Here is a 15,283-nt window from a genome sequence, read left to right as displayed (position 1 = left end):
AACATATAGGGTGGATAAAGGGGAACCAGTGGACGTAGTATATTTAGACTTCCAAAAGGCATTTGACAAGGTGCCACACAAAAGATTATTGCTTAAGATAAAAAATCACGGGATTGGGGGTAATATTCTGGCATGGATAGAGGATTGGCTATCTAACAGAAGGCAGAGAGTTGGGATAAATGGTTCATTCTCAGACTGGCAATCAGTAACTAGTGGTGTTCCGCAGGGGTCAGTGCTGGGTCCCCAACTCTTTACAATCTATATTAACGATTTGGAGGAGGGGACCGAGTGTAACATATCAAAGTTTACAGATGATACTAAGATGGGGGGGAAAGTAGTGAGTGAGGAGGACATAAAAAACCTTCAAGGGGACATAGACAGGCTAAGTAAGTGGGCAGAGATTTGGCAGATGGAATACAATACTGGAAAGTGTGAGGTTATGCACTTTGGCAGGAAAAATCGTAGAGCAAGTTGTTATCTTAATGGCAAGAAACTGGAAAGTACTGAAGTACAAAGGGATCTGGGGGTCCTGGTGCACGAAACTCAAAAGGTTAGTATGCAGGTGCAGCAAGTGATTAAGAAGGCCAATGGAATGTTGGCTTTCATTGCTAGGGGGATAGAATATAAAAATAGGGAGGTATTGCTTCAGTTGTACAAGGTATTGGTGAGACCGCACCTGGAATACTGCATACAGTTTTGGTGTCCATACTTAAGAAAGAACATACTTGCTCTCGAGTCAGTACAAAGAAGGTTCACTCAGTTAATCCCGGGGATGAGGGGAGGTTGAGTAGATTGGGACTCTACTCATTGGAGTTCAGAAGAATGAGAGAGGCGATCTTATTGAAACATATAAGATTGTGAAGGGGTTGGATTGGGTGGATGCAGGGAAGATGTTCCCGATGATGGGTGAAACTAGAACTAGGGGGCATAGTCTTAGAATAAGGGGCTGCTCTTTCAAAACTGAGATGAGGAGGAACTACTTCACTCAGAGGGTGGTAAGTCCATGGAATATGCTGCCCCAAAAAACTGTAGAAGCTACATCATTACATAAATTTAAAACAGAAATAGACAGTTTCCTAGAAGTAAAGGGAATTAAGGGTTACGGGGAGCGGGCAGGAATTTGGACATGAGTCTAGGTTCGGATCGGTCATGGCCCTGTGGGTAGCGGAGTGGGCCCAGGGGCCGTGTAGCCTGATCCTGCTCCTATTTCGTGTGTCTAATTCTGTTAGATGCAGGAGATGGTTCTGTGATAGTGGATTGGCAGTTAGGATCAGATCAGCCATGATCTTATTGAATGGCGGAGCAGGCTCGAGGGGCCGATTGGCCTACTCCTGCTCCTATTTCTTATGTTCTTATGATCAGGGAATGCTATAGTTCCTGTGCTACTGGTATCATGGAAATGCCATCTGCAGAAAGCAACTTGGCAGGTGGCTTCTTGCTTTACTGTCTTTGGGGTCAGGAAGAAATTCCAAAGACCTTTTCCTTAGATGGTTATATATAAATTAAAAGCTGACACTGGAGAAAAACAGGAGCACAGGATGTTGTACAGCAGCAACAAAAACAACTTGCATGTATATAGCACCTTTAACATAGTAAAACATCCCAATGTCCTTCACAGAAATGTTATCGAACAAAATTTGACACCGAGCCACATAAGGAGATATTAGGACAGGTGACCAGAAGCCTGGCCAAAGAGGTAGGCTTTAAGGAGCATCTTAAAAGGAGGAGAGTGAGATACAGAGGCGGAGAGGTTTAGGAAGAAAATTCCAGAGCTTAGAGCCTAGGCAGTTGAAGGCATGATTAGAGCTCACAATAGGTCAGAGTGTCCTATGGAAGGAGTCGGCCTGATGGGATGAACAGCCTTTTCGTGTTCTACGCATGCTTATGTTCTTGATTTCAAAGGGGACTTAACAAGAAGCAGACTGAAACCAGGAAGTTTATGGCTGTTTGCCACCACCTGTCAGATTTTTAAAAACATCGTTATGATTTATAAAAAGGGACAAAAACCCTACCTTAACCACAAAAGAGAAAATGCAGGGTAGGACAAGAAAATCAGCTAAACCTTAGTTGAAAGGGTAACTTACATCAGGAGGCCCATTTTCAATCATTAAATAAGAAAACTTAATATTATCTGACATAATTAAAACAAACAGCTAACTTTAAAATATAAAAAGACAGAAACAGACGGAGCAATAAAAAATGATTCGAAAAAGTGAACCGAACTAAATTAGAAACTAAAATGATAATCCGAGATGAGAAAAAGAAAAATCGGATGAAGAAATTTCAAGGAATATCGGGAACAATCGAGAGTTGTTTGGGGTATTTTATTGTAGACTAAATATTAAAGGAGTGAGAGAAGAAAATGCTACGTTAAAAATGTTCTGATTTTCTTCCACGCAGTTTTCATTGTAGAAAACAACCAGTGTCCTTTCTGGTAATTGGAGAGGAACCAGATGCTTTGATTTCATGCAGAAAATGGAAGACAGCAATGAAATGGTCACTCAGAAACTAGAGTGCTGGAATATCAATAAGGTATAAGAGCCAAGTAAAATGCATCCAAGAATACTTTATAAAATGAGGGGAAAAGTGCAAGGATCTTTGGCTAAAAATTTTTTCAGCTTATTAAACCCAGAGATAGCACTGCAAGATTGGATAGTACTGCAAGATTGGATAGTTGCTAAAGTTATTCTAATTTGTATTAAAGAGAAAGGTCATGAGTATGCTCCTAGGAATGATGGGCTGGTTAACTTGACATTGGAGCTATCAAGGAAACAATTCAAGTTCCTTTAAGGAAAGTACAGGCAATAATTCCCAGCCAATATGGGTTCATGAAAAACAAGTCATGCCGAACAAATTTAATCAGAATATTTTGAGAATACAATAGAATTGAGGGGGTGTTATATATCTTAACTGTGGGAAGGCAACCAATAAGGCAATCTGCAAGAGCCTTCAGGCTAATGTAAAAGCCTGTGGGATAAAGAATGAAAGTGTGTATTTTAATAGTGAAATGATTATGTAATAGGAAACAAAGGATAATGATCAGATAACAGTTCTAATTGGACAGGCATAACCAGCAAAGTTCCTCCAGGACCAGTCAACACAGGATGCAATTACCTCATCTCACTGCATTACATATTTTTCATTGTGAAATAGTTATTGCAAAATGTATGTGAGACATTGTGACAAAGCTGATGCTGAACTCTTGCAGGCTCTTTCTAGCCCCAGAATGGTGATGACCACCCTCTCCCCTCTTCCCCATTAAAAGTTAAAACAACCAGTTAAACTGTTTTTTGGTGGTACTGGTTGAGGGAGGAACACCTAGAAAGCGTTCTGCTTCTCTTTGAATAGCACTATGGGATGTTTAATGACAACTAGGACAGGGAGACAGAGCTTTGATCCAACATCTCATCCGAAAGACGGCCACTCCAACAATGCGACTTTCCCTCAGTATTGTACTGGAGTATCAACTTAAATGATGATCTTAAACTGCTGTATGGGGCTCAAACCCACAAGCTTCTGATCCAGAGGTGAGATGCTACAAAACAGCCACACAAGAACCTATGAAGCATCAGTAGTATTTATTAACTTTTGTAGCAGTCTATGTAAAAGAAGTATTCCTTCAAAAATTGATTCCCAGGCATTTGGTATCTCTAATAGCAATGTGGAAGCAATCCTCAAGAGTAATTCTGCAGAGTTACTCCCACTAAAATGACTGAGATACATATATGCCTTGAAGTTGCTGTGTAATGTTATCTTATGAATGCTTAACACACTTGAATCTAATTCGTCTCTCCACTATTTTTGTTAAGCAATTGTTAACCATTGGGTTAATGGATCTGTTAAAATAGCAAAGAAAGGAATTTGATGTGTGCATTTGTAAGATAACATAGTAATTTCCAGGTTATAGAAACTTAAAGATCACCAAGATTTCCACTTTCTACCAAACTTAGTGACATAACATACTGAAGCACCCAGGGAAGTCAATGGTTGATTTGGGAACTGGAAATGCCACATTAGTTATCAGTATTGCACTAATCAGGAAAAAAAGAGGAAGCTATGACAAAAATAAAACATTTTTTCTAAGATTTAGCATGGCATTGGCTTCTTTCATTCCATCATGGTACATAAGGGGTTAAAATACAGCTTCATTCACAGAATGACAATCTGTCTTGTTCAAATTTATAGGTCTATCTGAAGCCTTTGTAGAGAGATAGTCAGGACATATAGCTACCACAGACAGTGAGAAAAGGAAAAGAACCATTATATGTGATAATATTACTTCTAGCTTAGCATAGCAGTTGTGAACTACATATTATTTTCTACTACAGAGGAGCTAGCTAAGCTTAACAATCACTGTAAAAATATCTTGTGTTACTGCTACTTTTCATTAAAGTCCAAGTCAAAGTCCTGTGTAGTCTGATTCTGCTGCCTTCCAACGAGTAAGACATGATAAAACCAATAGCTGAATTAAACCGAAGACAGTTCTCTGATTAATCTCTGGACATGCTACAAAATTTACTTAGCTGCTATAATACAAGGGCTTACCCACGATAATAGTCTGTGACATGCAAACAAAAACATTTTTTTCCAGTAAAGTCTAAAGAGACTCCAAGAAGATCGTTAGTCTGTATTAAAACCATGCTTGATGCGAACAGTACATGCAAAAATTCGAGAATGTCCAGTTTACCAACAGTGACATCACTCATCTAGATAAGCACAAAATATTGAGCAGATAATTGAAAATTTAAAAAAATCTAAGGCAGTAAACAGTGTATCTGTTTGGCACATCTTCAATGCTGATGAGGATACTGACAGATTGTAATGAAAATAATTGTTAGTGCGCATTCTAATTGGACTTCTTGATAATGGCCCATCTTTCCAGTCAGACATTCTAAGGTATGATTCGATGTGCTTTGTTCCCACATGTAATTTTTCATTTATTAGAATCGATGTTAAAAGAGACCAATTAAGATTATCATAATTATTTGTATGTGCAACAAAGCACAATTAATTTCGACACCTTCTACTTGCAATAGTTGTACGCAGGGCAAGTTTAGAATTTAACTTTTAGTAATGACTTTTCTTATCTTACAAAATAGCCATCTGCCTCTGCTTTCATACAAGGTCCCTACATGGTGAGCTTCTGATCTTTGTCTTGCTGTTTGTGGGAGACATCGAGCAGAGGCCAGGAAAATAGTATAAAATGTGCTCAGAAAAGAGTGTTGTTATATTTAGTACCTTAATCAATATTAGAAATATATCGTCAATATGTACATGCTTAAAGAGAGTTTCTTGCCACACTTATTCTGGTAAATTGGGTCACCACATAATTTTCCATTGCTGCTGCTGCTGCTGCTGTGCAGAGACCCTTCTATGTCATTTGCCTTGCTACCTTGAGTGTTTTTCATCTTTCTGCTGGGTTTCATTGACACTGGCTGATAGACTTGTTCAGTTAGCAGTCTTTCCCTTTGTATTAGCATTCCTGGGTAATGAGGTACTAATTTCTAGTGCATAACTTCGACATCTGGTTTCATTGTGGGTGTGTGGTGGCATACGAGACACAAATGTTGAATGCACATGTCTCACATGAAACGTCTCACATGAAACTTTCACAAGGATTTTAAGAGGAATATGGCTGGAGCCTATATGTCAGCCATGACTCAGTTGGTAGCACTCTTGCCTCCGAGTCAGAAGGTTGTGGGTCCAAGTCGCACTCCACAGACGTGAGCACAAAATTTAGGCTGACACTCCAGTGCAGTACTGAGGGAGTGCCGCACTGTCAGAGGTACTGTCTCTCGAATGAGAAATTAAACCGAGGCTCCATCTGTCCTCTCAGCTGGATGCAAAAGATCCCATGTCACTAATTTGAAGAAGAACTAAGGAGTTCACCATGGTGTCCTGGCCAATATTTATCCCTGAACCAACATCAGTTTTTAAAAATAAAACAGATGATCTGGTCATTATCATATTGCTCTTTGTGGGATCTTGCTGTGTGCAAATTGTCTGCCGTATTGCCAACATTACAACAGTGACTACACTTCAAAAGTACATCATAGGCTGTGAAATGCTTTTAGATGCCCTGAGGTGGTAAAAGGCTCTATATAAATGCAAGTCTTTATTTCTTTCTATGTAAGAAACAGACTAACCTCTCAGATACACTTAAAAATCCTACATAAATATTCTCTTCCAAATGTTTTGCTTAAGTGATCAACTGTAGCACCTTGTAAATAGGAGAAAACAGAACCAATTTCATACAAGAATAAACAAACACAAGGGTGGGACTGAAGGATATGCTACAAGCCACCAGTTAGGAAGAGACACACCACTGTACTAAAACTACATGTATGGACAAGAAATTTCTTGTAGTCAATCACGCTCCACAGGCGGAATAGTTCAGAACTCTAAGGATTTGGAGCATGTACATAAAGAGATAACACCCAAACAATGCAGCTCAAACTGAAAATGTAAATATGACAGTGGTCAGTGTCCCTTCTTAATAAGAAAGAAAACACAGTACACAAACAGCTCCTGAAACAGAAAAAAAGCTTCTACATCCAAGAGAAAAAGAATGAACTTGCATTCACATAGCACCTTTCAGGACATCCCAAAACACTTAACAGCCTATGAATCACTAGTTACTGTAGGAAAATATTAAACAAAAGAACAAAAAGGTAAAAAGTTACATAAAAGATTAAAAACTCTGCCAAACAGAAATAGAGAGGGGAAAAAAGCAAAGGAGACAGCCAGGAACAGATTCAAATTTGGAACTGTCATAGCAGCCGATGACAAATAGATATTACTCAGCAGAGATTCTGCATCAACTGCTCTTCCTATAAAATATGAGCTTTTCCAATTCCAAAAATGGACATCCTATAATTTGTTTAGTCTAAAATTCCCCAGTTTTATTCTTGCAGTTCATCCAGACAATATGAACTGCAAACGCTATATAGGCAAATTGCTAACTCTGTACTTAAGGCATAACAGTTCATTTGATCCAACAGCTGCTGAATTGGGGAAATTTGGAGACATCCAATTGGATCTGAATATATCCAGTTTGAATTGTATAAAATTATTTCTGAAATTTCTCTCCCTCTATTGCTTCTCTCCTGCTCCCTCCATGCTGTACACTATTCCTTGTTCAAAACAAGTAGCTAACCTTCCGATGCCACCGAACTTCTGCTCACACACATTTCCCAGTTCAGATAATGAAAATTCTTGCCCTTTCCCCTCCAAAAAAAACATTGAAACTCTACTTGAACAAAATTGCAATGTGAAAGAATTAAATTTCACACTCAGATTCAGGCTCCACAATTCTGCTCTGTACATTAAGCGCACACAGGCCACTCATTCACACAGAATTTACCAGAGATAATCTCTCCAACTCCAGGCCATGTGATAACGCTAAGGCTGCTGCTCGAGGTTTTCATGGAAAAAGGGACAGAATTGCGGAATGTGATTAGGACTTGCAAATGTACAAAAATGATGCACAGGAAAAGACCAGCTGGCTCATTGAGCCATGTTGCATTTTAATACCCACCAGGACCCAGGTAATCTCCTGGGAGAGGCAAAAAGAGAGAAAAAAACTCGAGGCCAAGTTAGGGGAAACAATCTGGGAAATTCCCGTCTGACCCCCCACAGTGACTAGAAGAGACATCACCCAATACCTCACCTACCTTTTGTACACTGTGATGCCAGTCACTGTTAAGAACTTATCCAGCTCTCTCTTGAATGCTTACAGTAAATCTACACTCGCTGCAAAAGCCTGAAACTTCATTAAAAGGTCAATGACCCTCTGTAAAAAGACAAGCCTCCTGACATCTAACCTAGTTCTATGCTTAGGTAACTTTTACAATGTATCCTGGTCCTCCCTAACCTATCTAATTCAATAGTCTATCCACATGGATTGAGTTTAATCTGTTCATTATTTTAACACCTCCAATACAGTTTCCTTCAAGTCTACACTTTCACTAGATTAAAGAGACCCAGCTTTCTAAACTCATCCTGGTATCTAAGGGCCTTTAAATTAGGGATCTGTCTAGTGGCCCTCCTTTGTATCTTTACCAGGGCCTCTCTATCACTCATCATGTGAGGGGATCAAAACTCAGCATAGTACTCTAGATTGAGGCCTAACCAGAGTCTTATACAAGGACAATATGGTGCATTTTGTATTGTATTGTATTGTCCTAACAATACTCTATTAGCTTTTGCTATAACTTCATGGCACTGGTCGTAAACCTTTAATGATTCATGTACACCTCGATCTTTCTCCCACTCATTAGCCTTAAATTCAAGACCCTGCATGGCGTACACATTCTTGGCATTAGCCCAACCCACATGCAGAACACAACATTTGTTTATATTGAATTACATCTGTTAGACATGGGTCCATTTCCTCATCCAGATCTGGTTGTAATTTATTTTTCTCATATAAAAAGGTCCCGACACCCACAAATCTTTGTATCGTTTGCGAGCTTGCAGACAGTTCCTCCAACGCCTTTATCCAGATCACAGATTGTGAGGAGTTATGGCCCGAACACCAATCTCTTCCCCCCCCCCCCTCCGTCCCCCGTGGAGCCTCTGCCATTAATAAAAACCTTCTACCTATAAGATGCAACCAACCCAAAATCAGGCCCTAATCCCACAGGATTTTAATCTTATTAAGTAGCCTGTTATGTGGCACCTTGTCAAATTGCCCCAGACACTGATAACAAGCTCAGAAAAAGGTATGTGATTTACTCACTCATCATAAGGGAAAGGCAGCACCTTTGATTTTTACAGAAAAATCGACAGAATGTGAACCACATAAGACCAGAAAAACTCCTGGAACCGCATGTAATTAACCCAGGATTTGACTTAATCATCCTCAACCTCCTGTGAAGCACCTTGGGGCATTTTACTATGTTAAAGGCACAATATAAATGCAAGTTGTTGTTGTAAACCAGAGGTCCCGACCATCAAATAACAAAGGGAAAAGATGAATGCAGTGTTAGGATTCTCTCTAACCTTTTAATTAAACATCAAAATCCCAACATATTGAAATAAGCGTCTCCATTAATGGTTATTAGATCTCCTATGTTCTATGAAAGTATCACTAAAGGAAAGTTGCTGACAAGTTTATGGATTTTAGTGAATAGTCTCCGTCTTGAACTATCTATAATTATGACAGTGCTCGAAATGAGCCAGCCAAAAATCTGTACACAAACTGGTGATACAATACTTGTTGGAAGACAACTACAGTCTGGCCTGAATATCATGCTGACTTCTAAGTGTGTAATCTGTAGCGCAGCCCCCACACAATCAGATATCTGCTAGTTGGAGCCAGTTTTGCCATTGGTTATTTGTGAGGAGGGTAGTCAGAGAATGGAAAGTGATTCCGGTCTTCAGATCCAACTTTCTGTAGGTCTGCTGCGGATGCTGAGCTACGTCAAGGGAATTGGCTATAGGCTTGAAAAGGGGAAATCTGCAGGGCCATGGGGACAGAGCACGGGAGCAGGACTAATTGGATAGCTTTGAAAGAGCCGGCACAAGCATGATGGGCTGAACGGCCTCCTTCTGTGCTGTATCATTCTATGTCCAAGAAAGGAGGGGTGTTGAGAAAGTGACACAGGCCTTTACTGCACCAGTGGTGTGGCAGTCAGTCCTCCAATGGAAACACACAGGTGGCGACAGCTGGTGGCAGCACACACACACCCTCTCGAACCCAGGGGTATCGTTTAAGGAAATCAATTCTTTAGCAGCAATTACTTAGTGCACACAGAACCCCGCCTTATTGCAAGAAATCTTTTGGTGCCACAAACAACCATTGAATGTTGTCTCAAGAACTGATAAGACTGTCTTGTATAGACACAGTCCTCTCTACATATATAAAACAAAATTCACACATTTCAAGGACTAAAAAAAAATCAGCAGATACAAACTCTTCTAACAAGTCTGAATTACAATTCCAGCCAGCTGGAGGGATATGCAACGTTAAAGTATTGTCTGCTTCATCTTTACCTCGCCTTCCTCTTCCTCCTGATACTGGTCATAGTAATCCTGGCTGGACTCGTAGGCAGAGCTGGGTCCCAGCAGCAGGACCTGCAGGAAGCACAGAGACACCAGCAGCCCTGACACGCTCCAAACTCGCCCAGACTTCTGACAGCTCCGGGGAAGCAACTCGCTTAAGCAAACGCACATTGTATCGTTTTTTTTTTACCTCTCGCTCTACTTTAAAAAAAAAGTTGCATTAATATCTGCAAAGTTCTTTAAGGAGCCGAAACTTTTTCGAAGTTTTTTTTAAAAAAAGAAATAACTTTTTCTTCCCAAACCCTGCAATGTTGTTTCTTGAAATGTAAAAGGAGAAAAGTTGAAAACACCAAAAAAGGTCCTTGTTGATGTTTTAAAAAAAAAATAATCAACAAGCCCCAGTGTGCTTTCTGCTCCTAAGCTTTTAAAAAAAACCTCTGCGCCTTTTTAATGTGGAGCCGCTTATCTTGGAATGAAAGTGGTCGCAACGTCAGAGGTTGGAGGCGCAATAAACCACTGAATAAAAAGGTGGGTGATGTCTGGGGGCGGGTCGCTTACGCTCTTACCTCATTGCCTGTCAACATATTTTCCCTCGACCAAAAATATGCCAAAGCGTGTTAGTGCAAAAAAAAATTAGAAATATGATCGTGCCGCTCGCTCGTACTGCACGCCCGTTTTAACCCTTTCAACGCCTGGCTCATCGCCGTGTCGACAAATTGGCTCCTGGCGCTGTTGTGGTTTTGAAATTGCTATCTAACCCTGGTGTGTGGTGGGGGAGCGGGGAGCACATGTTAGCAATACCTGGGGGGAAAAAAAAGAGGGTTAACATTTCCTTCATCACAACCTTCTGGGGCGGATTTTTTCGGGGCGTGGAACTGGTTTCGCTGCGGATCGGCCGCCCGTTGTCGGAACCGCCTGATTTTCATTTGCACAGCTGGCTGATTCCAGCAAACACCCGTTTTTTACGCCTGGGCCAGTAAGCTTAAAAAAAACCAAGCCCAACTCTGTGTGAGCTCCGCCCGACCGTCTCCGCCAGAAAACTGAGGGGTTAGAAATTTGGCTCCGTAGCGCCCGATTTTTCGGTGCTCCGGGTGCAGTTTTGTGCCAAAAATGGTGTCGGCGCCGTGTGCGCACTTCAGGTGCGGGCCCTGCCGGATGCCATTTTGTTGAGGGCGGTACGGCAGGCGTTAGGAGCATGCGCCAGAGTACGCAGATCGTGACGTCAATCAGCACGCAACACTGATTTTGATGCCAGCGCTGCCATTTTCGCTGTCAACACTGGAGCTAACACCCTGTCTTAACCTCGCACAGCTGTGTGATGAAATATGTCATTCATCAGACTCTGTAGTTAACTGTATATATTGTATTGCCTGCTCCGGTGTTTGTACCTTGTATTGTGTATAGGGCACCGCCCCCTTTGTGTGTCGGCTCCGCCCATACCTGGCCCTACTTAAGACAAGTCTAGGCTTGTCCTGCAGTAGAACAGCAGCACGCCAGGTGAAGCTAGGTGCAGCCACCGGCATCTTTTCTTTGCTAATAAAAGCCTTTGTTTTATTCTGCTAACTTCGAGTCTTGGAGTTATTGAGGCACGTCAAGCTGAACATGCATTCAGCAGCAGAAAGGAGCCCCCACCAGTGCTATGTAAAGGGACCACTCTCCGGTTAACTGCTGATTAATTTCTGCTGGCTCTGTGTAAGTTTGTACAAGTCTTTGGTGCTTTCCAGAGTTGTTTAAAGTTGGTGAGGTGACAGGGAGTGGTACTGCAAGTGGAGAAGGTCTTGGTTCTGACTTCAAGGGTTCTGGTCGGACCACTTGCTCTCAGTTATGGGTGCTCTAGTTGTCACCCCCTTGGCCTGCAGCATTGCAGAGAGATGGAGCAGAGGCAGTAAAGTAGAGGACAAGCTGCTCGCAGAGGGAGGGGGAGAAGGGCTCTCAGCAGGAGGCCTTCCCCACCTAGGATCTCCTGAAAGCAATTCTCTTACCTCATCCTGAGCTAGGAGCAGTGTGTGAGGCATCTACGCTTTTCGAAGGAGGTGCTCACAGAACTCTGCCACCTCTTGCAACCAGTCCTCCAGCCTCACACCAGGGTAAGGACAGCTCTGCCAGTGGCTATGAAGGTGATCGCAGCACTGAATTTCTTCACGTCTGGATCCTTCCAGGCTGGAGCAGGTGACATCTGTAACAACTCCCAGTTCACCGTCCACTGCTGCGTAAGAGAGGTGACATGGGCAGCAGTCTGGGCTGGCTGACTGACAGGCAACAGCAAAGGCACTGGCGGAGTGGCAGTGGTGGGAGAACAAATGCTGTCATCCTGAGAGAGGACAGCAGGTTCATGCTCCATGGAGCCAATGCCACTCCCGGGGTGGCACCTCAGCAATCCTAGTAATCTTTTGGAAGACAGATTGCTGGAATGCTGTGACACCCTGCAAACCTCTTTCAACACTGGTAAACACAGCCACGATGGCAGCAGTCTGAGCTTGTGTGGCAGTAAGCTGAGTCTGCATGAGAGCAGTCTGAGCTTGCATGACTTCAGTCTGAGCTTCCACTGCAGCACTCAGCCATTGGTTGGCTTCTGATGGTGCTGCAATGGAAGCTGACACATCGGCCATCAGACCCTGCATCATGGTTGGGTCCACAAGTGCGCTAATGGAGTTGGCCATCACTTCCATGCTGGAAATCATTGACTTCAAGCTCTGTGCAAAGCCCTGTGCTTTCTGGCAGGTCTGCCAATGCACCAAGCATTTCATTGTGCATACCCGTCAGCCTTCTTCTGTAGGCCGCCCCATCAAAGTCCTCATCTGAGTCCTATGCAACAGAACTCCTGTGCAACCTCGCCCTCTGGGGAGCTGGCACCTACGCTACCCTTTCCCCTTGTCCTGGCTGAAGCCACTCATGCCCAGTGTCTCACCTCATGCAGATCCCACATCTAATCTATCTGGAGTGTCAGTATCTGAGCTGGTGGCTGGGAGTGTGAAATCGAGTGACACTGTGTCTTCATGGTCACTGTCTTCCTGCTCCTCCACCAGTGCCTGGCCAGGTTGTAGTTCTTGGCTATCTGAAGGGAGAAAGCCACAAGAGTAGGGTTGTGGTGAGGGAGGTGGGAGGTGGGAAAGCAAGGGGTGCATGCTTACACCATCTGCAGCTTGTAAGTTAGAAGAGATTGTGGGATGAGGGGGAAGTGGGATGTGAGAAGGATGATTAGGCATGAGAAAACCGTCAACTTGGATTGCTTCAGTCCTGGCACTGGCCACGGGCTCAACAATTGCCCTCCCAAGAATGGCCAGCATGGTCTCCTCCATGGGGGTAAGATTACGCCGGCACACCAGTGCCCCTTTAGGTAGCCCCTGCTGCCTCCGATTGTGAGCCACCTTGTCCTGCAAGAGAGAGGGAAGTGTGTCAATGAGTGTGGTGCAACGTGTGTGGGTGATGTGTGTTATGGTTGAATAGGTGACAGTGTGTGCAAGCTGTGAGATGTGGATGTTAGGCTTGCAGTAGTGGTAAGTGTGTGAGGGTGAGGTGAAGCTATGAATGTGAGGCCTGAGTCGTGTTTGGTAGAGATTGTTGGTAGGTGAGTGATAGGGGTGTGGTGTATTGAGCTGTGTGTGAGGCTCGTGGTGCAGATGGTGGGATAAGGCATTTGAAATTGAATTCACTGACCTTGACCACTCGTGTGGGGCCATTAAACTTCTTCCTGCACTGCAGCCAGGTCCTCAGGGCTGCATGGCTGGCATTGACATCTGTGGCTATCTGCTCCCATTGCCTCCTTGCCCCCTGTGGAAACAGGATCTCTCTCCTCCTGTCCACCTCCTGCACCAAGGCCTCTAGTGCTTCATCCGAGTACCTTGGTGCACGCTCTCTCCCCTGTTGTGCCATCATTAGTTGTTGTTCCTGTGCACCTAGCCCATTAAATCACCTGCTGCAGTCAGAATGCACCTCCCCTTTAAGAGATTACAATCATGGTAATCAGCAGGCAGCACGAATTTCATGTATTGCCTGCATTCCTTTGAACATGTGCGGGGTGATCGCATTTCGCGATCACCACGCACGTTTTCTGGGGCAAAACCAATTTCTAGGCCACCCTGTGTTATTTTTGCTGATGTTGACAGACCTGCATTTTCTGCTATTTCAGATTGATGGCAATCAGAGCCATCCTTTTTATTTCTATTGTGTTATAATACAAAGAATTCCCAGAGGGAATATGTCACTTTGAATTACAAAAGTCCAATATAATCATTATTAATATCATGTAGTCGGGTCTCAAAGACAAGGGGACTGTGTGATATTAGTATTAAGCACAGTAAAGTGTTCATAGCAAATTATTTTCCCTCCTATTTTAGCAAGCTCAGTAACTCAGAAAAGTTGGGTATAGGAATTTCATATGAACACATTAATGTATTTATTACCAATAAGACACAAGTTCACCCCAAATGTATCTTGTTCATAAATAGAGCGGTGGTCTCAGGAGATAATTATACTGATCATTGGAGGCGATTTTCAGCTCCGGCACATATTGGGCAGGGCGACCACTCGGCCTGCCCGATGATGTCGGCAGGGGTCCCGGTCGATTTTAGTGGTCAGGCATCATTTAAGTACAATAGGCAAGCTGCCAGAGCTAATCACGGCGCTGATTAGCAATTTGCCTTTGGGTGGGCAGGAATCCCAGTGAGGACCGGCACGGGTCTGCAGCAGAACCTTAAAGGTAAGAAGTCACACAACACCAGGTTATAGTCCAACAGCTTTATTTGAAATCACAAGTTTTCGGAGCGCTGCTCCTTCGTCAGGTGAAGTGAAGAGAAGCATATAGGCACAGCATATATAGTCAGGGAATACTGCCAGATGATTACAGGTAATCTTTCTAACTGCCCTTTATCACACCTCGGCAGAGAGATAATCACAGCAATCAAAGGTGTGAATGGAGCCCAAACAGGTCAGTCAGGAAAACATTACATCAAAGAACAATGAGGTGGGGTCACAAGGGGTCAAATGTTGCAGATGCTGGGGTCTGTATGAAAAACAATTTTTTTTTTGCTGGAAATCACAGCAGGTCCTGCCGCATCTGTGTAGAGAGAACAAGCCAACGATGTTTTCCTGACTGACCTGTTTGGACTCCATTCACACCTTTGATTGCTGTGATTATCTCTCTGCCGAGGTGTGATAAAGGGCAGTTAGAAAGGTTACCTGTAATCATCTGCCAGTATTCCCTGACTATATATGCTGTGCCTATATGCTTCTCTTCACTTCACCTGACAAAGGAGCAGCGCTCCAAAAGCTTGTGATT

The 15,283-nt window shown here is 43.0% G+C and overlaps 1 protein-coding gene across 1 annotated transcript in view; it reads right to left on the bottom strand.

Moving 5' to 3' along the window:
* The window catches only part of LOC147114153 (vascular endothelial growth factor C-like), a 56,628-nt gene extending 46,425 nt beyond the window's left edge, over positions 1 to 10,203 (bottom strand). Inside the window, exon 1 of the mRNA XM_085995784.1 lies at positions 9,997 to 10,203. Within this exon, the coding sequence (XP_085851910.1) occupies positions 9,997 to 10,176 (180 nt within the window). The 5' untranslated portion in view covers positions 10,177 to 10,203. The remainder of the gene's footprint in view (positions 1 to 9,996) is intronic.
* Positions 10,204 to 15,283: the final 5,080 nt, after the last annotated feature.

Source organism: Somniosus microcephalus, chromosome 8 (genome assembly GCF_052327205.1).
Source record: "Somniosus microcephalus isolate GS21.2 chromosome 8, FLI_Smic_1.0, whole genome shotgun sequence".
NCBI lineage: Eukaryota > Metazoa > Chordata > Chondrichthyes > Squaliformes > Somniosidae > Somniosus > Somniosus microcephalus.
The sequence above is the reverse complement of the archived record's forward strand: the minus strand, read 5'-3'. Positions and strand labels throughout refer to the sequence as shown.